We start from the raw sequence: 21410 nt of genomic DNA on the forward strand, positions 1-21410 counted from the left end.
CTGAATAGATCCTTGTGATTTGATTAGTAGTTTGTATGTCACATAACATGGATTATTCGTACCATTTGCCATTGTGTTCCGTTTACCGTGCAATGGTGGTGCTATACGTTTTGTGCTATTGCACGCCCTGACCACCGGGCACGCTCACACTAGCAGCAACGGCACTTAGCTTAAAAACAAACATGGTGGGGTTTGTGTTGGTGACAAATAACGATTTGAACGAGCTTATTATTTTTATCAGTATGCCATAAACCATTCTGGAGGCATTTGCATTATTTGCTGGGACATCTGTAGCTGAAGTACCATTGCTGTCGGATGAAAAGCTCGGCAAATTTCTGTCATGATTTTTCATTGGACTGACGACAACAGACGACAGTTTGTACACAAAGCGACAGCGACAGATACGGACTACATCGTCAGGATTGTTTTTGAACTATCTGACTGTTTTTGCAAGTTGACTGAGAACAATTTTGAATTGGACTGGATTGCTATTTAAAGACTGTGTTGGACTATTTGGAACCTCTTGATCTCAAAGGACCTGCAACCCACACCAAAATGTAAGTCCCTCTGGCGTTATATAAAACAAATAATGAATGTTGTTTCATTTGTGTAATGGAAAGAATATTTCATTCGGTGAAAGATTCTTACCATTGCACTCAATAACATTCATTATTTGAATAATTCAAAGGTGGTGACTGCAAGTGGTCAAGATGCCCAAATACTGCCGTTAAGCTCCACCTGCAATACTATGGCAGTGTGCAATTACAACACCAGCTTTCATGCCATCATAAATAAAAGCTTGAATCAAAACCTTTGTTTGAGAAACATATTAATACATAACTGTATAAACTCGCTAACGGAAAAAAAAATGTTGAATTGTAAGTGTAAATCTGTAGTTCAAAACAAATATCTGAGTGATATTGTCAGCAGAAATGATTACCGTTGTATATCTCAAGTTTGACAGGATTATTTTCTCTACTGTGATTCATAGCTTTGATGCCTCATGCATGAAAATGTGAAAACAGTAAAAACAAGATAAAAATACTAGGACCAACACACAAATTGATAGTACTGAGACTATCAAAATGGTCTATTGGTTTCCGTTGCCAACAGGAATCCAATATCGGTGCAACAAACCTGCAGACTAATGAACCTGCAGAATTTCATTTTCCTTTTCAAGGCTTTTTGTTGGTTATTTTTGAAATAACACATCACAGTGCTTGATTTTAATCAACTTGTGTGTGGACTGATATGAAGCTTGAAAAATGCTTGACTAATATTTCTGTAGATACCTACCTCAGTCTTTCATCGCTCTTCGCCTTCAGTTTCCCCTCTTCTTCCTCCTCCCTCCTCCTCAGTTCCTGCTGGAGGACATGAATCTTCTTCTCCTTCTTCAGATGCTCCGTCTCCTCGCCCACCTGCTGATCAGTCTTCCTCTTCTCCGCTTCCTCTTTCCTTCCATTCTTTGTCTCCACCTTGTTCCCTTCTTCCTGCTGTTTCTCCACCTCTTCCTTGTCCATGTCTTTCTGGACCCTAAAGTTTGGCTCCTCTTCAAGTAAACTCTCTTTGCTACATGTGTGGGGTTCATAGTCTTCCAGTTGAGTTCTGGAAGTACGGACCAGCTTGCCTCTGGTTGATTCAGTTATCTTCAGTCTCAAAGAGTCACTGGTTTTCACTTCTTTGTCCGAGTGGCTAGACAGGAAGCTTGCAAGCTGGTTTCCATCTCCTCCGGCCTGTATATGCCTAAATAGACAGACGTGTCACACTAGATCTAATGATAAATGTCTGAAAATCACAATGAAATTAATTGTTACTTCCTTAATATGAAGCAGGGCATTTAGGGCAGGGCATAATACAGAGACATCATTCTAAACCCTGCTCCCAAGTACAGCTTGATTTTCTTAAATTACATATTTATGCGAGTGCTGTGCAAAGTGGATGCAGAGTCTCTCACTTCCCAGTGAATTCTGGCATTACTCAAGGATGTGTTCTGGTTCCCACTCTGTTCAGCACTTGCATGGACTTTTGTGATGTTTAAGGTTTTGGAGTCCAGCAACTTAGTTCTCTTTTTCAGAGAGGAAAGGTCCACTGATCTAGACTTTGTGGACGATGTTGTGTTGCAGAATCATTTCAATGCAGCACATGAGAAGTTGCGTGATGAATTCAGAGTGTTTGGGTTCATGGCTGTCGTGAATGAACATTAAGGCATTGCTCAGGCTGCCAGTAAAAATCATCACCAGTAAAAATGTGTTTATGTGCTTACTGTTGGGAAAGTGTAGGTACACGGACCCACAACAGGGGGCGCAAATGAACGGACAATGGAGGAAGTCAAATAACAACACTTTACTGTTGTGAATGGGCACAACAAACACAACAGATTACAACAATAGACAACAAGCCAAATCACAAAAGGTGTCGTGTGGGCAGGCTCGAAGATAGAAGACGTCTGTCCAAAGTAGAACCAGAACCACACGATTTCCTCCGCCACCAGACCCCGGGAATACTGGAGCCGCCATGTCCCGAACTCCCAGGTGGCCACTGCCTCCGCGTGTCGGACCTGGTACTGCTGGCGAGGAACAAAAAAAACAATTAAATGTGGGCGCGTTTGCACCCAGCAATCCACACGGCAGGAAAACTACCTCCACCTCTCGTTGGAGAGTCTGCTATATAATGCACAAAAGTCACAAAAGGTTACTGTCGAAAAGATCTCACGGTCAGCTGAGAACGTTACCTTCCAGGTAGAACGATATCTCGGCAAAGAGGTGGAGACGTCGTCCTGCTGATGTACCCCTGCTGATCAGGTGATTGGTAACAGCTGTTGCAGGAGATGCGTGACAGCTGTCACCCTGGCTGCTCCTGTGAGGCGGCTGCGTGCCTGGAGCCCGCACTCCAGACAGGGCGCCCTCTGGTGGTGGGCCAGCAGTACCTCCTCTTCTGGCGGCCCACACAACACTTACCCGATTTTAATTTGATTCCATGCTGCAAATCTGAACAGTTGCATGAAATCCAGTTTTCAAGCCTGATTCGTAAATTGTTTGAAATTCGATTCAAATCGCATTTTTGCAAATCCTATTCTGTCTGAATACTCAGATCAGATTCCGGTTGCCTTTTGATACGTCTGACTTTTCACAGAGATCTGTGATGACTCATCTATTGCTGCTCACAGCTGGGTGACAGAAGTAAAAAAAGAAAAAAAAAAACTCTCACACACACACGCACGCGCACACACACACACACACACACACACACACACACACACACACACACACACACACACACACACACACACACACACACACACACACACACACACACACACACACTCCCAAACTAACCTGTAAAATCACCTCCAAAAAAGAATGCTTGGATGACCCCCTCATGCCTGAAACACACTGCATGTGTGCATCACATGCGCAGGAGTCTCATGCACATGTATATTTACATGACAGCGTTTCAGCTGCTGTTTGTCTTTGTTAAAGCCTTTTATTACACACTGCATTTTGTGTGATCATTTTTCCAGTGCATATTTAGTTTGGACTTTTTTTTGTGTGCACATTTTTTCCTAATGGAAAATAAATGGCTGACCAAACTGTGACCCCACACTTCATACCATTTTATAATATGTAAACTTAAAATTATGAATTAAATAAATATATATGAACTCACCAGCTTTGATTAGAATCCACATCCTGTGAGTCCGAGCTCTGTAGTTGCAGTGTTCAGACATAGCCACAGTCATGTGACCGTTTACATTCACCACTATAGCAACTGATGTGGATTAGATGGCAGATGAAGATTGCAATGCAGTCACTGAAATTGGATCGGGTTACTTGGTATAGATAACGTGGACAATTGAACAGTGAAATCAGATTTGAATCAGCTATGCTTTAAATCAGATTTGAATTGGCAGTCTGAACGAAGCAGACGATTGAGGCTTTATATGACTTCCTGGACTCAGGAACAGTGAGAGGACTTGACCAAGTGTGGTTTGAGCTGCTTGGTCTGCTGCCACAGTGACTCTGACCCAGATAAGCACAGAAAATGAATGAATGAATGAATGCTTATTTCAGCATCATTCAGAAATTAGTGCATATTCACAAAAACATTTAATTTGTTTATTTAGGGAATCGCCATTTTGACACATAAGTGACTTGGACCAGAAACAGATGTGGTTCTGAGAAGTTTAATTTTACCACAACATCTAACATCTGGTTTCTACCAAAACCAAAACAAACAAAAAAAACCCACTCAGAGCTAACTAGTTTGTCTGTGTTTTGTCTCTCCTATCTTTGTGATCTGTGCTGACACATACATAAAAATTAAGCATCATACAGAAAATAACCTGTCATAACATTGCTTGTGCTTTCACTGGACCCTCATGCAAATATGTTCCTGAGAGTTACAACAAACCTGTTGGCAGCTTCAGTCTTCTTCATCCTCACACCATCCTCACTGTCTTCAGTTTTCATTCCTCCTTTATAATCTGTCTCTGATGGACTGTTGTAATCAGAGAGGCCGCCTAGGACCTCTTCAGACAGCTGGCAATACATAAAAAGAATAAATAACTATAACTTTATATATATATATATATATATATATATATATATATATATATATATATATATATATATATATATATATATATATATATATACACACACATACACACACACACAAACACACACAAAGAATTATGTATTAGGGAATTTTACTGTACCTGGGCATCTGCAGAGGATGAAGCCTCTTCAACATTCTTACTGGAATCAGACTTCTGCAACAATTACACAAACACAGTTTCAGTAAAATTAACACAATAATGAAAGCACTAACACACACAGCCAAGCATATCCAAACATGCTGCCTTCACAAAAAGTGACACAAAAGCAAAGCAAACGGGCTGACACCACCCAATCATAGCGGGAAAACTGAATTTGGGATTTGCAGAGGAAAGAGATGAGTTCTGTGTCAAGCTATAAAGTTCAAGGTGAATATTAAAATCTCCAAGGTTTCAACAGTCACCAAACAAATCCTGTACAGTTAATAAAACTACAAAAAGGCTACACTATGACTGGAATACAGGTACAAAAATCCCCAAAAGAGAGAGAATTGTCCAATCCAGTCCTCAGGGGCTCAAATGTGCTGAGACCTGATTGGCTGATTGATAGCGCATCTTTCAATGTGGGAAAGATGGCATCCAAATATCAAACTCAGAATCAGAGAGTGAGACAGCCTCTAAGGTAGTGGAGTTGGACTTTTGGATCTGCACGACACTGTGCATGCTAAGAATGCAGGGTCGAGGTCTGGTAGCAATTGGGGGAGGGAGTGTGGGCACGCACCTAAGCAACAGCAAACCCTACCTCTGCAGGAAGGGGGCTCTTTTTATTATCAAGTGTCTTCAGGCTGCTCAATATCATCATGTTGCTTGGCTTGTCTAGTGTTGGACCATGAGCCATGTTTGCCTCAGACTCCTTGAAGACATCCTCTTCACTCTCTGGCAAGGATTCCAGCTTTTCAACATCTGTTTTGTCCTCTTTTCCTCCCTCTGTTTCTTCTCCCTCGCTCCGCAGACCTCTCTCCAACAGTTGCTCGTCACTTTGGGTCAGTTGCCTTCGACTGAGAGAGCACCTCTCCAAAGTCTCCTCATTCTCACCATCCTCCTCCCTTTCATTCCTTTGACCTTCCTTGTGGTTTATACAGCCTTCTGCCTGCTCTGCCTCACTGTCTTTCTCCTCTCTATTTATTCTTCTCTGAAGTACTGTCCTAGCTTTCTCTTCTGCAGAGTCATTTTGGTTTTCCTGCCCCTCAGTCTTTCTTCCTATTGTCTCCTCAAGAACTTCAACATTGTCCTCCTCAAATGCTCCTGACTCTTGGGAAACAAGCTTTTGTAGTGTTTTCTCCTTTGTCATTTTCTTTGCATTGCACCCTCTCATCACCACTGCATCATTTTCCATGACTTCTTTTCTACCTTCATCACTCTCATCTTCTCTGACTGTCATCTCATTATCGCGTACAATGTACCTGTGCACGTTCTTGTCGCTGCCATCTTCCTCCTTCTCATCATTCTCCTTCTTGCCATGTGTCAGGCTTTCTCTCTCACCATCATCCCCTTCAGAGCATTCCTCCTCTATGGTGTCCCTCTCTTCCTCATCCTCCTCCTCTTTCTTGCCTGCTACAGCCATTGTGTTTCTGCCAGCCAACATTTTGTCATTCTCTTCAATGGTATTTATCTCTGCCTCAGCTCCCTCTTGCTCTCCATTTTGACCTCTGGCAGCTATTCCACCTACATCCTCCTCTACTTCATCACTCTCCTCCCCTGCCTCCTGGCCTGGCTGTTCAGCAGACTGGGACTGAGAGCTTATAGGATCTGCCCCCTCCTCATTGACATGACTTACGCTGCCTGCTGGAGGAGACATGAGGAGATGACATCCTCTCACAGAGTTCTTGATGGAGTTGAAGAGGAAGACAGCACAGAGGAAAGCATGCAGAGACATACAGGAGAGAGAGAATGGTGGAGGGTAGGTGAGGGAAGGAGGTGAACAAAGAGACTGAGGCTCCTCTGAAATGTGATGCTAAAACCGATTTACTACTTAAACTCAAATTAGTTTTAACATTAAACACATGCAGGTGTACACACAGGCATTCCTTACTTTTTTGGGCAAAACACAATCGCATACAGGGAAAAATAAAGAATTAGTAGATTATTTGCTTTTTAGAGCAGGGGTGACAAAATTTTTTATTAATATATTTTTTAACGTATGCTATATAAAAATGTGCACATTTGTATTTATAGTTGTGCTCATGGTAAACTGCGATTTATTGTATGGATTAATTTAAAAATTTACAGCTGAACAGATTGAGTTATTAAACAACAGAAAATCAATGTAACTATTTTAACACCAATTTTCTGGACTATAATTCACATTTTTTAATTATCATTATTATTGTTTTTGTTTTTTTTTACTTGTTTGGCTGGTCTTTCAACATATATTTTCAAGTGACTTACAGTAGTGTTCAGAATAATAGTAGTGCTATGTGACTAAAAAGATTAATCCAGGTTCTGAGTATATTTCTTATTGTTACATGGGAAACAAGGTACCAGTAGATTCAGTAGATTCTCACAAATCCAACAAGACCAAGCATTCATGATATGCACACTCTTAAGGCTATGAAACTGGGCTATTAGCAAAAAAAAGTAGAAAAGGGGTGTTCACAATAATAGTAGCATCTGCTGCTGACGTTACAAACTCAAAACTATTATGTTCAAACTGCTTTTTTAGCAATCCTATGAATCACTAAACTAGTATTTAGTTGAATAACCACAGTTTTTCATGATTTCTTCACATCTGCGAGGCATTAATTTTGTTGGTTTTGAAGCAAGATTTTGCTCGTTTACTAGTGTGCTTGGGGTCATTGTCTTGTTGAAACACCAATTTCAAGGGCATGTCCTCTTCAGCATAAGGCAACATGACCTCTTCAAGTATTTTGACATAATCCAAACTGATCCATGATACCTGGTATGCGATATATAGGCCCAACACCATAGTAGGAGAAACATGCCCATATCATGATGCTTGCACCACCATGCTTCACTGTCTTCACTGTGAACTGTGGCTTGAATTCAGAGTTTGGGGGTCGTCTCACAAACTGTCTGCCACACTACTATGATTGTGAACACCCCTTTTCTACTTTTTTTTTTTTTTACTAATAGCCCAATTTCATAGCCTAAGAGTGTGCATATCATAAATGCTTGGTTTTGTTGGATTTGTGAGAATCTACTGAATCTACTGGTACGTTGTTTCCCATGTAACAGTAAGAAATATACTCAAAACCTGTATTAATCTTTTTAGTCACATAGTACTACTATTATTCTGAACACTACTGTATATGTCAAAAAATACTGCATTATCATCTATGACCACAAGACTGCATGAGCTGAATGAGGGACTGTCTGATCCACACTCTGGAGCAGAAGGTGCTAGTAATGCATCATTAAGCTAGATGCCAACCACCATAAAGTAAGAAGAAGAAATAATGAAATGAATAGGTCATGCTCTCAAAGTGAAAGATCACACTTTTGAATAACCTTCATACTACTTGGCACTTGAGATGTGTGCACTTTGTGGGACCACGAGAAGGATGGCTAGGCTAAGGTAAGGCTAACTACAATGCTATAAAAATGTATAGTTGATTAAAAAGGTTTTCATATTTAGTTAGAAAAACATGTACATTTAGTTCCTTGATGTTTTTGTCTGTTCAGTAAAGGAATCAAATTACATGTATTTGTATTATGACACAGTATGATTATTATGTAATTGTATTGTGACACAGTACAATTACATACACATGCTTATTTGTTTCAGTACGTCAATGGCATTTCATCGAATTTCCACAGACTCTGTCACTCTAGTTTCATGATCTGTACAGGAGGCATGGTCAAACACTCAGGGCAGGAGGCGATATGCCGTCATTGACATGCCGTCATTTCTGCAAAAATAAAAAAAAAAACTTAAAATGGACAAAATATTTAAGGGAGTCTGGCATGATGCATTTGTAATTTATTTTATTTAACACCCCTATTCCACATGACACTGTTCTATTACGTTCCCCACGATCCAGAAAAAGTGCAAAAACGGGATGAAACGAGAGTTACGAATGTAACTACGGTTCTATGAATTCCGGATGACCGCCAGAGGGCGGTGCTTTAGCACCTGGATAACTACATGTGCGCAGCACAGAAGTCGAGAATATATACCAACAAAGTCACGCCATTGAATGTGACCTGGGTGACATCACTGGCTGTCTTTATATACCAGACGCACCCAGCGCTCGCTTCTTTTCAGAATGAACTCGCAAGACTCTGAGTGACAAGCAACTCTGACGGTCATCCGGAATTCATAGAACCGTAGTTACATTCGTAACTCTCGTTCTATTTCATTCCTCCTGACCGCCAGAGGGCGGTGCTTTAGCACCTGGATGACTTAATACCTACAAGGTCACGAAGAGTCACACTCACCTCGCATCAGCAGTGGGGAGTGGAGGTAGACAACACCGCCAAAGTCACTGCAGGAGGAGCGGCCACATTCAGTCTGTAATAGCGGGCGAAGGTACAGGACGAAGCCCACGTAGCAGCAGGCTGAAGACCTCTGGACCTGTATACTTGTAAAATGGCATCCACGACCCAATGCGAGAGTCGCTGCTTTGAGACAGCACAGCCTCTTTTGTGATCACCGTAACACACAAACAGGGCATCCGTTTTCCGGGAAACTGGCTGGTTAAGATGAAAAGTTGAAATTCTCTTGGGTAAAAAGGACGGATTAGGCCACAGCGTAACCCCAGATCCGTCAGAATTCCATCGCAAACAGTCTCCAGCGACTGATAGGGCATGGAGCTCTCCCACCCGCTTAGCCGAAGGCAGTGCAAGTAGAAAGGCAGTCTTCACTGGCACCCATTTAAGATCAGCACTTTCAACTGGTTCGAAAGGGGATAAGCTTAAATCCTCCAGGACTAGAGGAAGGTCCCATGAAGGTACGCGTGCAAGCCTTGGAGGCCGCAAACGTAGAGCACCTTTCAAAAAACGACACACTAAGAGGTGTGAACCCACTGACCGGCCATCAACGTAGACGTGCCGGGCAGAGATTGCAGCAACATAAACCTTCAAGGTAGAGACAGAAAGTCCTTTCTCCAACAGTTCTTGTAAGTATTTGAGGAGTATAGGCACAGGGCAATGCTCCGGGTCTAACTTTTGTTTCTCACACCGCGCAAACAGCTTCCATCTGTTGTCATATAAAGCCCTGGTAGAAGCAGCACGTGAATTAAGGATAGTCTGAACAACAGCCTGGTCACAATAACTTAACAAGGAGTCTGGCCCCTCAACGGCCACACATACAGTTGAAGGCGTTCTGGGTGAGGGTGCCAAATCCTCCCCTGTAACTGTGACAACAAATCCTTCCTCTCCGGGAGAGCCCAAGGTTCTCCCTCGAGGAGTTTGTAAATCATGGGAAACCAAATCCTCCCAGGCCAGAATGGAGCAACCAGCAGCACCCTGTGGCTGCTCTGATCTATCCTGTGCAGTGTCAACATCAGCAGCGGGAGAGGAGGGAAGGCATAAAGGAGGCAATCCGGCCACGGGTGAGCCAATGCATCCTGCCCCAGCGGGCTGTCTGGTTCCAAGAGGGAGTACCATCGTGGGCAATGTGTCGAGGTGCTTGAAGCAAAAAGGTCCACTTCCGCTGCACCATATTTCTGCCAGATCATTTGGACCAGAATAGGGTTCAGTCTCCACTCTCCCGGTGGTGGTTTCTGTCTGGAGAGTAAATCCGCTGCGCTGTTCTGTACACTGGGCAGATGAACTGCTCTGACACTTTGAAGGCGAGGCAACTCCCATAAGAGAAGCTTCCGAGTTTCTGCCAATGAGTGATTGGACCTGGTGCCCCCCTGATGGTTTATGTGATAAACTGTTGACGTGTTGTCCGACCGGACAAGAACATGTCTTCCTCTCAGGGCTGGGAGGAAATGCTTGAGAGCCAGGTGCACAGCGCGAAGCTCCAGCACGTTTATGTGTTGGAGTCTCTCCTGGGGACTCCAGACACCCCTCACCATCCTGTGATTCCACACGGCCCCCCAACCTTTGAGTGATGCATCTGTAGCAACCACCTCTCGGCGAGAAGGAACGGAGCCTAGAGGGACACCCTTGCAGATGAAGTCCACATTCCCCCAGGGATGCAGTCATAGTCAGGGAGTTGATGGCAATGCAGATGAAGGTTGTTTGTTGACTGGGAACAAGAGAACTCTTTGCAAAGTTCATTGTGAGTCCTAAATGAGAGACATGGTTCAGTAGAAGGGCTGTGTCGTTGTGCGCCTGCTCCTGAGTCGGAGCGCAGACAAGCCAATCGTATAAGTAGGGTAGGATTCTTAATCCAAGAGCTTGCAGTGGGGCTAGTGCTGCAGCCATACATCTGGTAAATGTACGAGGGGCGAGAGAGAGACCGAAAGGAAGCACCCTGAACTGGTATGCCTGACGTTCGAAAGCAAAGCAGAGAAACTGCCTGTGATGAGGCGCCACTGGAACATGGAAATAGGCGTCTTTTAAGTCGACACTTGTGAACCAGTCTCCTTGTGTGATAGTTTGAAGGACGTCTACTGTGCGGAGCATGTGAAACTGCAGCACTTTTATATAACGATTCAGACGTCGGAGATCGAGGATAGGATGAAAGCCGCCATCCTTCTTTGGAACAAGGAAGTAAATTGAATAGAACCCCCTGAGCTGGTCTGAACTCTGAACTGGCTCTATGGCCCCCTTCTCCAGGAGTTCCAAAATCTCCCGTTGTAGGGCAGCAGACTGCACCGAGTCGGAAACAACAGTCATCCTCACCCCACTGAACTTTAGAGGACGACATCTGAACTGAATTCTGTAACCTTTGAACAAGGTTGAAATGACCCATGGGTCTTGAACTTGAGCCTCCCAGTGGCTGAGTTGATTTTGTGAAAAACGGCTGGGGGCCAAACATTGGCAGTCAGACCCGACCACCTCTGCCTCGCATCCCTGAGGACCTCTGGGCGCGATTACTGGAAGCTCTGTGAAACCGTTCAGTTCTCGGGGGTCTGCCCGTAGGCTCACGAAAGGCAGGCTGCTGGGAGAGCTGGCCCTCAACTGCAAAAGCACGTGCAGCTCTGGGAGTCGGCGGAAGCCTGGATGTAGAGTGAAAAGCTGTAGTACGTCTGACTGGCTGAGGTCTGGAAGACCGATGTAGGTCAACTGTTGCCAAGATTTACTGGCCTCAACAACATGCTCCAAAGTTTGTTGGGCTGCAGGTCCAAATACTTAGCCTGGAAGAACCGGCAGCAAACGGAGTGTGCCTCTGCAGGATTCGGACAGGGGGGACTGTGCAAGCCACACCTGACGTCTAGTGATGGTAAGGGTTGACATCAGTCTGCCAAGCTCTCTGGACATATAAGCAAAGGTTTGGAGTGAGGCATCACTAAGACTTTGCGTAGCATCATCAACCTCTGCCTCCCTCAAAGACTGAGAGGGCAAGGGCTAAATGGGACAGTGAGTTGCCTAGGCGACTGATGCGAGCAGCTATGTCATAGCTTTTGGTGAGGAGGTCATCAGTGACCCTATACCGAGGACGTGGGCAGCGGGCATCCGGCCGAGCAGCATCAGCTGGAGCCACAACCAGGTTCGCAATAATGCTGTCAACGGCGGGCATACGGTTCAGACCATACTGCGCCGAATCACACATAGAGCTAAGGACTCTGCAGTCCTGTGATAGATGGGTCAATGATTTGGGGTCCGCCCAACATCGGTGGAGCTCCTCGATATATGGTTGTGAAACTGGAACGTTGAACTCAGGCTTCTGAGTGACTTTCAAAAAGGCACTTGAAGCGGTGGTTTCCGCAGGGGGATTGTCGACCCCAAGCCTGGATAAAGCCAACTGAACAGCTTGCTTGACAAAGGATAGTCCAGGTCCGGTTTGCAGCATGGACTCTGCCTCAGAGGTACGAGAGCCCACTAATGAATGGCTTGGAGAAAGACCCCTCTCATCCTCATCCTCCACACAGTTTATATCACTTGTCATGTACAAGGAATCAGTTGCAGCAATAGACACAAAATCTTCCTCCTGCTGAGTAACTACATTGGTCTGATCAGCCTCATTAGGGACAACAGGAACTGTCACTGCATCCCTAGGCTGTAGATTCAGAAGCAAGGAACATCGACTTCTGAGCAAACTCAGAAGTCGACGTTTCGACCTTTTCAGCCAAAGCATGGTCATGAGTAACCTTCTTAGCAGAAGGGGCTCCTGCATGTGGGCAGTTACGGCGCGTTGGTTCTTTCCTGGGGCTGGAGGCCAAAGTCGCACTAGATATTCCACTTTCCAATGCCGCAAGTCTAGCAGATCTCTCTGCCAGTGGCATGCTGGCACAATTAAGGCAGGCATCACCAGTCAGGGCTTCCCTCAGGTGTCCGATCCCAAGACACGAGGGGCAAAACATATGTCCATCATCTGGGCTCAAGGGAGCCAAACAGGTACTACAACCATGCAACAAAGGCCCTGTCAACATTATGGACTGCGTGCAGATGGCTAACGCAAGCCCTGATGGTTACAAATGGAAAGACAAAGCGTGAATCACACCCAGTGTAAATAATAACATGAGGCACAGAGCGTGAAGCACTCACAGCTGTCGACTTGACACGAGGCACGGAGCGTGAAGCACTCACAGCCGTAGACTCGGCACGAGGCACAGACCGTGAAACACTCACAGTGTAAAAGCTAATACAAGGCCCGGAGCGTGGAACACTCACAGCCACAGTAATAACACAATGCACACAGCCGAAAAACTCACAGCCCAAGTGCTAAGTCACTTAGAGCAACGACGACAACACCCGCTGCAAGCCCAACACAGTACACTATACTGGTTCTGATACACACACTACCACGTAGTTAACGGGGTTAGTGACACAACTAAACAAATAGCCAGCTTTCATCGAAACAACACAGCTAATGTGCACAGAGGAAAATACCCAGCAGGGCAGCGGCAAAGGCGCGCACCCGGCGTTTAGGAAGGTGTACTCATGACAGGCGTCAAAGAATACAAAAAACGGTGAAGCTGTGTCTAGCAGCCTCTGAAGGACGTGTGCAGTGCACGTAGCTCCAACCGAAGGTGGGTTGCGAGGCTACAAGCGAGAGCGGCAATCGCAGCTAAATGCGTTCTGAACCTCTATGAATGCGAGAATGTAGAAAAGAAGTGAGCGCTGGGTGCGTCTGGTATATAAAGACAACAGTGACGTCACCCAGGTCACATTCAATGGCGTGACTTTGTTGGTATATAGTCTCGACCTCTGTGCTGCGCACATGTAGTTATCCAGGTGCTAAAGCACCGCCCTCTGGTGGTGGTCAGGAGGAATGAAATAGAACGGCTTACTCCGCATGCCTCCTATCAAACTGGCTTATAAAGTGCAGACCTGGAAACTGGTTGGCTTACAAATATATCATATCTGGCAACAACTCAAAAATGAAAGTAAAGCTGAGCCCGGATGCGTTCTCAGCCAGAACCGCAACACACGCTGCTTTTGCTTCCAATTTTTAACCAGATGGACCACAATCAAACAGGTTTCAAGCTATACTCAGTAGGACTACTGCATTTAAAGATGTTTGAACATGACTGAAGCTGTTAAGACTACAAACACCCAGAAGTGATCGTGAAATGATGCCGATTTGGCAAATCAGGATGAAATCATTGAACAGCTTGAAAATTTCACCTTGATTTCAAAACTGGTGTCAATGATGGCTGTAACTACTGTGTATACAAGGTTTGTTCAAGATTGACAAAAGATGGAGCAAGGAGGTACTGTGATGCTTCAAAAGGCACCCTGATTTGCTATTCAGGATGAAATGGGAAGGAACGGCGCTGTGTGGAATAGGTACATTAACAAATTTTCTGTTATTATTAGAATGGCCTAAACAGTGGATCACCCCTCTGGTATGCTTGAGGTCCCCCCACCCAAAAAAAAACACCACGGGTAGTTCTTTCTTACCCCTGTCGTATATGTGCTTGCTCATGGTGTTGGTTAGACCTTACCCATGCAAAGCACCTTGAGATGACTTGGTTGTGATCTGACGCTATATAAATAAACTGAATTGAACTAACAGGCTAACAGATGCGACACACATTTTTTTTTCCATCTTCATGATGTATTTTTGGACAGATGTGACACATACTGGTGGTTGGCTCTCACTGCGGTATTGTATCACTTCCTGTTCCGGAGCACAGCGGTGTTTTTCTGTATCTGTTAGCTGTTTAATCTGCGCAGTTAGATTGATCTAGTTATCTAGATTACGATTTGTTTCCCAGTGTAATCTTTACGTGCCTTAACTAAAGCACTCCCTCTGCTGAATCACCTCTAAATTATTTACACATTATTCACTTTGCGTGTTTTTAGGAATCCGCTAGCTTAGCGTAGCTACTAGCTCTTAGCCGATTTAGCATGGCGGCTTCTCCTGTCTCTCCCGTACTTTTCTGCTCTGGGTGTGAAATGTTTAGTTATTCCTCGGCCTCCTTTAGCAGTAACGGTACTTGTAATAAGTGTAGCTTATTCGTAGCTTTGGAGGCCAATTGCTGGCTGTCTGAGTGGTGTCCAAAAAATGAGGTGGGCTTCATAGATAATTGGCAAAGCTTCTGGGGAAAACCTGGTCTTGTTAGGAGAGACGGCATCCATCCCACTTTGGATGGAGCAGCTCTCATTTCTAGAAATCTGGCCAATTTTCTTAAATCCTCCAAACCGTGACTATCCAGGGTTGGGACCAGGAAGCAGAGTTGTAGTCTTACACACCTCTCTGCAGCTTCTCTCCCCCTGCCATCCCCTCATTACCCCATCCCCGTAGAGACGGTGCCTGCTCCCAGACTATCAATAACCAGCAAAAATCTATTTAAGCATAAAAATTCAAAAAGAAAAAATAATATAGCACCTTCAACTGCACCACAGACTAAAACAGTTAAATGTGGTCTATTAAACATTAGGTCTCTCTCTTCTAAGTCCCTGTTGGTAAATGATATAATAATTGATCAACATATTGATTTATTCTGCCTAACAGAAACCTGGTTACAGCAGGATGAATTTGTTAGTTTAAATGAGTCAACACCCCCGAGTCACACTAACTGTCAGAATGCTCGTAGCACGGGCCGAGGCGGAGGATTAGCAGCAATCTTCCATTCCAGCTTATTAATTAATCAAAAACCCAGACAGAGTTTTAATTCATTTGAAAGCTTGACTCTTAGTCTTGTCCATCCAAATTGGAAGTCCCAAAAACCAGTTTTATTTGTTATTATCTATCGTCCACCTGGTCGTTACTGTGAGTTTCTCTGTGAATTTTCAGACCTTTTGTCTGACTTAGTGCTTAGCTCAGATAAGATAATTATAGTGGGCGATTTAACATCCACACAGATGCTGAGAATGACAGCCTCAACACTGCATTTAATCTATTATTAGACTCTATTGGCTTTGCTCAAAAAGTAAATGAGTCCACCCACCACTTTAATCATATCTTAGATCTTGTTCTGACTTATGGTATGGAAATAGAAGACTTAACAGTATTCCCTGAAAACTCCCTTCTGTCTGATCATTTCTTAATAACATTTACATTTACTCTGATGGACTACCCAGCAGTAGGGAATAAGTTTCATTACACTAGAAGTCTTTCAGAAAGCGCTGTAACTAGGTTTAAGGATATGATTCCTTCTTTATGTTCTCTAATGCCATATAACAACACAGTGCAGAGTAGCTACCTAAACTCTGTAAGGGAGATAGAGTATCTCGTCAATAGTTTTACATCCTCATTGAAGACAACTTTGGATGCTGTAGCTCCTCTGAAAAAGAGAGCTTTAAATCAGAAGTGTCTGACTCCGTGGTATAACTCACAAACTCGTAGCTTAAAGCAGATAACCCGTAAGTTGGAGAGGAAATGGCGTCTCACTAATTTAGAAGATCTTCACTTAGCCTGGAAAAAGAGTCTGTTGCTCTATAAAAAAAGCCCTCCGTAAAGCTAGGACATCTTTCTACTCATCACTAATTGAAGAAAATAAGAACAACCCCAGGTTTCTTTTCAGCACTGTAGCCAGGCTGACAAAGAGTCAGAGCTCTATTGAGCTGAGTATTCCATTAACTTTAACTAGTAATGACTTCATGACTTTCTTTGCTAACAAAATTTTAACTATTAGAGAAAAAATTACTCATAACCATCCCAAAGACGTATCGTTATCTTTGGCTGCTTTCAGTGATGCCGGTATTTGGTTAGACTCTTTCTCTCCGATTGTTCTGTCTGAGTTATTTTCATTAGTTACTTCATCCAAACCATCAACATGTTTATTAGACCCCATTCCTACCAGGCTGCTCAAGGAAGCCCTACCATTATTTAATGCTTCGATCTTAAATATGATCAATCTATCTTTGTTAGTTGGCTATGTACCACAGGCTTTTAAGGTGGCAGTAATTAAACCATTACTTAAAAAGCCATCACTTGACCCAGCTATCTTAGCTAATTATAGGCCAATCTCCAACCTTCCTTTTCTCTCAAAAATTCTTGAAAGGGTAGTTGTAAAACAGCTAACTGATCATCTGCAGAGGAATGGTCTATTTGAAGAGTTTCAGTCAGGTTTTAGAATTCATCATAGTACAGAAACAGCATTAGTGAAGGTTACAAATGATCTTCTTATGGCCTCGGACAGTGGACTCATCTCTGTGCTTGTTCTGTTAGACCTCAGTGCTGCTTTTGATACTGTTGACCATAAAATTTTATTACAGAGATTAGAGCATGCCATAGGTATTAAAGGCACTGTGCTGCGGTGGTTTGAATCATATTTGTCTAATAGATTACAATTTGTTCATGTAAATGGGGAATCTTCTTCACAGACTAAAGTTAATTATGGAGTTCCACAAGGTTCTGTGCTAGGACCAATTTTATTCACTTTATATATGCTTCCCTTAGGCAGTATTATTAGACGGTATTGCTTAAATTTTCATTGTTACGCAGATGATACCCAGCTTTATCTATCCATGAAGCCAGAGGACACACACCAATTAGCTAAACTGCAGGATTGTCTTACAGACATAAAGACATGGATGACCTCTAATTTCCTGCTTTTAAACTCAGATAAAACTGAAGTTATTGTACTTGGCCCCACAAATCTTAGAAACATGGTGTCTAACCAGATCCTTACTCTGGATGGCATTACCCTGACCTCTAGTAATACTGTGAGAAATCTTGGAGTCATTTTTGATCAGGATATGTCATTCAAAGCGCATATTAAACAAATATGTAGGACTGCTTTTTTGCATTTACGCAATATCTCTAAAATTAGAAAGGTCTTGTCTCAGAGTGATGCTGAAAAACTAATTCATGCATTTATTTCCTCTAGGCTGGACTATTGTAATTCATTATTATCAGGTTGTCCTAAAAGTTCCCTAAAAAGCCTTCAGTTAATTCAAAATGCTGCAGCTAGAGTACTGACGGGGACTGGAAGGAGAGAGCATATCTCACCCATATTGGCCTCTCTTCATTGGCTTCCTGTTAATTCTAGAATAGAATTTAAAATTCTTCTTCTTACTTATAAGGTTTTGAATAATCAGGTCCCATCTTATCTTAGGGACCTCGTAGTACCATATCACCCCAATAGAGCGCTTCGCTCTCAGACTGCAGGCTTACTTGTAGTTCCTAGGGTTTGTAAGAGTAGAATGGGAGGCAGAGCCTTCAGCTTTCAGGCTCCTCTCCTGTGGAACCAGCTCCCAATTCAGATCAGGGAGACAGACACCCTCTCTACTTTTAAGATTAGGCTTAAAAACTTTCCTTTTGCTAAAGCTTATAGTTAGGGCTGGATCAGGTGACCCTGAACCATCCCTTAGTTATGCTGCTATAGACGTAGACTGCTGGGGGGTTCCCATGATGCACTGTTTCTTTCTCTTTTTGCTCTGTATGCACCACTCTGCATTTAATCATTAGTGATCGATCTCTGCTCCCCTCCACAGCATGTCTTTTTCCTGGTTCTCTCCCTCAGCCCCAACCAGTCCCAGCAGAAGACTGCCCCTCCCTGAGCCTGGTTCTGCTGGAGGTTTCTTCCTGTTAAAAGGGAGTTTTTCCTTCCCACTGTAGCCAAGTGCTTGCTCACAGGGGGTCGTTTTGACCGTTGGGGTTTTACATAATTATTGTATGGCCTTGCCTTACAATATAAAGTGCCTTGGGGCAACTGTTTGTTGTGATTTGGCGCTATATAAAAAAAATTGATTGATTGATACTCCAGTGGGAGACATGGTCTGGAAAATACAGTAATTGATTTATCCTTGAAGCCATTTTTCAAGCTAAAAATTCAAATATTTTGTGGCTCCAGCTTATAAAATGTGTAGGTTTTGGTGCTTTCATATTTCTGTTATTGTAAATTGATTATCTTTGGGTTTTGAAATGTTGTGCACACACACCAAAACATGGTGACATAGATTTTGACTCTGAAAAATTGTGGTTTCCGTTTTTTGTTTTTTTTTCCCTGATATTATGTAGACAAATGAATTTACCAACATCAACAAAACAACCCATAATAGAAATAATCACAGGTTGCAGGACAGAAACATTCTGATGAAAAGGAAAGACTGATATTCAAAGGTTCATTACAGACAGTGCTCGTGGTATCAAAGTTCAAACAGCAAAACAGTAACAATGACAGAAGGTGGACAGCAGGACAATGAGGAAGACACAATGACAGCCATGCCCATAGGACAGATCCCAACAACACAGCAGCTACATAAATATAAACCAGGTCGTGGCGTAAAGGTCAAACATTTAATAGTCAGTGTCAAAAAAGGCCAAAGCAGAGAGAGATTCAAAAGAATGAATGATATACTTCTGATTCACAGTTGCAGTGCATGAGACAAGAAAAGGATAATACAGAAATCAAACATTGGAGAAGACATACAAATACTGAGAAAAGCAGAACTTCCCTCTCAAATAAAAATAAATCAGTGAAGTTGAGATTTGTATTTTAATAAATTAAGATTGTGTCCACTATTTATAATTTCACAGGTTTTCAAGAAAGACAAATTGTTGGACAGCTGTTTCAGCTGAATATCTGATTAATCAGTGATCATGTAAAAAAAAAAAAAAAAAAAAAAAAAATTATATTCTTTGGTTCTAGATTTACAAAATGTGACAACTTTGTGCTTTTCTAGTTCATAAGTGAACTACTGTAATTACTTCAGTTTTAGAATGATAACCACAAAAAAACTAGACATTTTTGATGCTACATTTGGCTCTGGAAAAATTGTGTTACAAATTTTTCATTGTTTTACACATTCTACAAATTAAATCACCTACGATAAAGAATAATTTGTCACAGCCCTAAATTACATACAGAGCACACACACACACAAAAAAATCTACTTTTTCAATTATCAAAAAACAGTCACTTCAGAAACAGGCTGTCTACACGTGTGTGTGCGCGCGCGCCTGCATGTACATATGTGTGTTTTTATACCTGATGGAATGGAGGATCTGGGCTGTTGTTTTCAGACTGAGCCAAGTCCTGCAATTCTGATTCAGGTGTCATGTCAGCTGGAGCTTCACTGCCCTGGGATACACACAAACAACTAAAACTGTTAAAACTACAAAAACATGTAAAAACCTAATAAATCTCACTCATGCAATAATAATATGCTAGCATACATACTAAACGTTCTCAGACACTTAAATGCATGAAAAGAGTTGGAGAATAATGCCTCAAACAGACATTATGATATGACGATGATATATTTGCACAAGCCACTTTTCAGCTCTGTTGTATACACACATGCACTTTTTTTTACATTAGATATTTTTAAAAGTATGTGTTTATTTATTTATATTTTAATAAGTTTACTTTCTTTGCTGCCACAGAGGAGAGGATGCTAAACTGCATTTCACTGTATGAACTTTGTTTCTATGTCATTCCTCCTGACCGCCAGAGGGCAGTGCTTTAGCACCTGGATAACTACATGTGCGCAGCACAGAGGTCGAGAATATACAAGGTCTATTAGACAATAAACCGACCCTTTTATTTTTTTTTTAACTATATGGATTTGAATGACGTGCGATTCCACCAATCATGCTTGAACCCTCGTGCGCATGCATGAGTTTATTCACGCGTGTCGGTGACGTCATTTCCCTGTGGGCAGTCCTTGAGTGAGATGTGGTCCCGCCCTCTCGGCTGAATTCCTTTGTTTCACACGCTGCTCGAGACGGCGCGCGTTGCTTTATCAAAATTTTTTCTGGACCTGTGAGGAATATCCGAGTGGACACTATTCGAGAAATTAAGCTGGTTTTCGGTGAAAAGTTTAACAGCTGATGAGAGATTATGGGGTGTTTCTGTCGCTGTAAGGACTTCCCACAGAGCTGGATGTCCTGCAGCGCTTCCAGGCGCCGTCGTCGGCCTGTTTCGACCGGAAAACATCCTAATTTAAGGCTTAATTCACCCAGGACATCGTGAGAGAACAGAGAAGATTCAGAAGCGGCTGGCATGAGGACTTTATGCGGACATTCCACTGTTTAAGGACATTTTTTAATGAAAGACGTGCGCGCAAATTCGCCGAGTCGTTTCCGTTCTCTGTTTTCTGACGACTTACTGGGTCAACAGAGCCTGAAATGTGGAAGTTTTCAACTTGAAACAGCGAGACGCTGCCGCCTAGAAGCGCAGATCGCAGTCAGGCGCCGTGGGCCGTCCTTACGGCGACACTACCAGCCCAAAACCTCTCATCAGCCGTTAAAATTTTTACTGAAAACCATCTGAATTTATCGAATGGTGTCCACTCAGTTGTGCCTTAGAGTTTTGAAAAAATTTTGATCAAACAAAGCAGCAGTCTCTGAGCCATTCATAAAACAATGAAAAAAAAAAAA

At 42.9% G+C, this 21410-nt stretch overlaps 1 protein-coding gene across 3 annotated transcripts in view; it reads right to left on the reverse strand.

Annotated features, from left to right (window-relative positions):
• Window positions 1-21410, reverse strand: part of LOC117508230 (centrosomal protein of 164 kDa-like) — a 98900-nt gene that overhangs the window by 31437 nt on the left and 46053 nt on the right. For all 3 annotated transcript variants that reach the window (XM_034167900.1, XM_034167899.1, XM_034167898.1), the window contains 5 exons: window positions 20017-20109; window positions 5358-6440; window positions 4718-4771; window positions 4411-4538; window positions 1297-1743 (listed from right to left, as the gene is read on the reverse strand). In XM_034167900.1, coding sequence (XP_034023791.1) covers window positions 1297-1743; window positions 4411-4538; window positions 4718-4771; window positions 5358-6440; window positions 20017-20109 — 1805 coding nt within the window. The remainder of the gene's footprint in view (window positions 1-1296; window positions 1744-4410; window positions 4539-4717; window positions 4772-5357; window positions 6441-20016; window positions 20110-21410) is intronic.

The sequence above is a fragment of the Thalassophryne amazonica genome, chromosome 4 (genome assembly GCF_902500255.1).
Source record: "Thalassophryne amazonica chromosome 4, fThaAma1.1, whole genome shotgun sequence".
In the NCBI taxonomy this organism is placed as follows: domain Eukaryota; kingdom Metazoa; phylum Chordata; class Actinopteri; order Batrachoidiformes; family Batrachoididae; genus Thalassophryne; species Thalassophryne amazonica.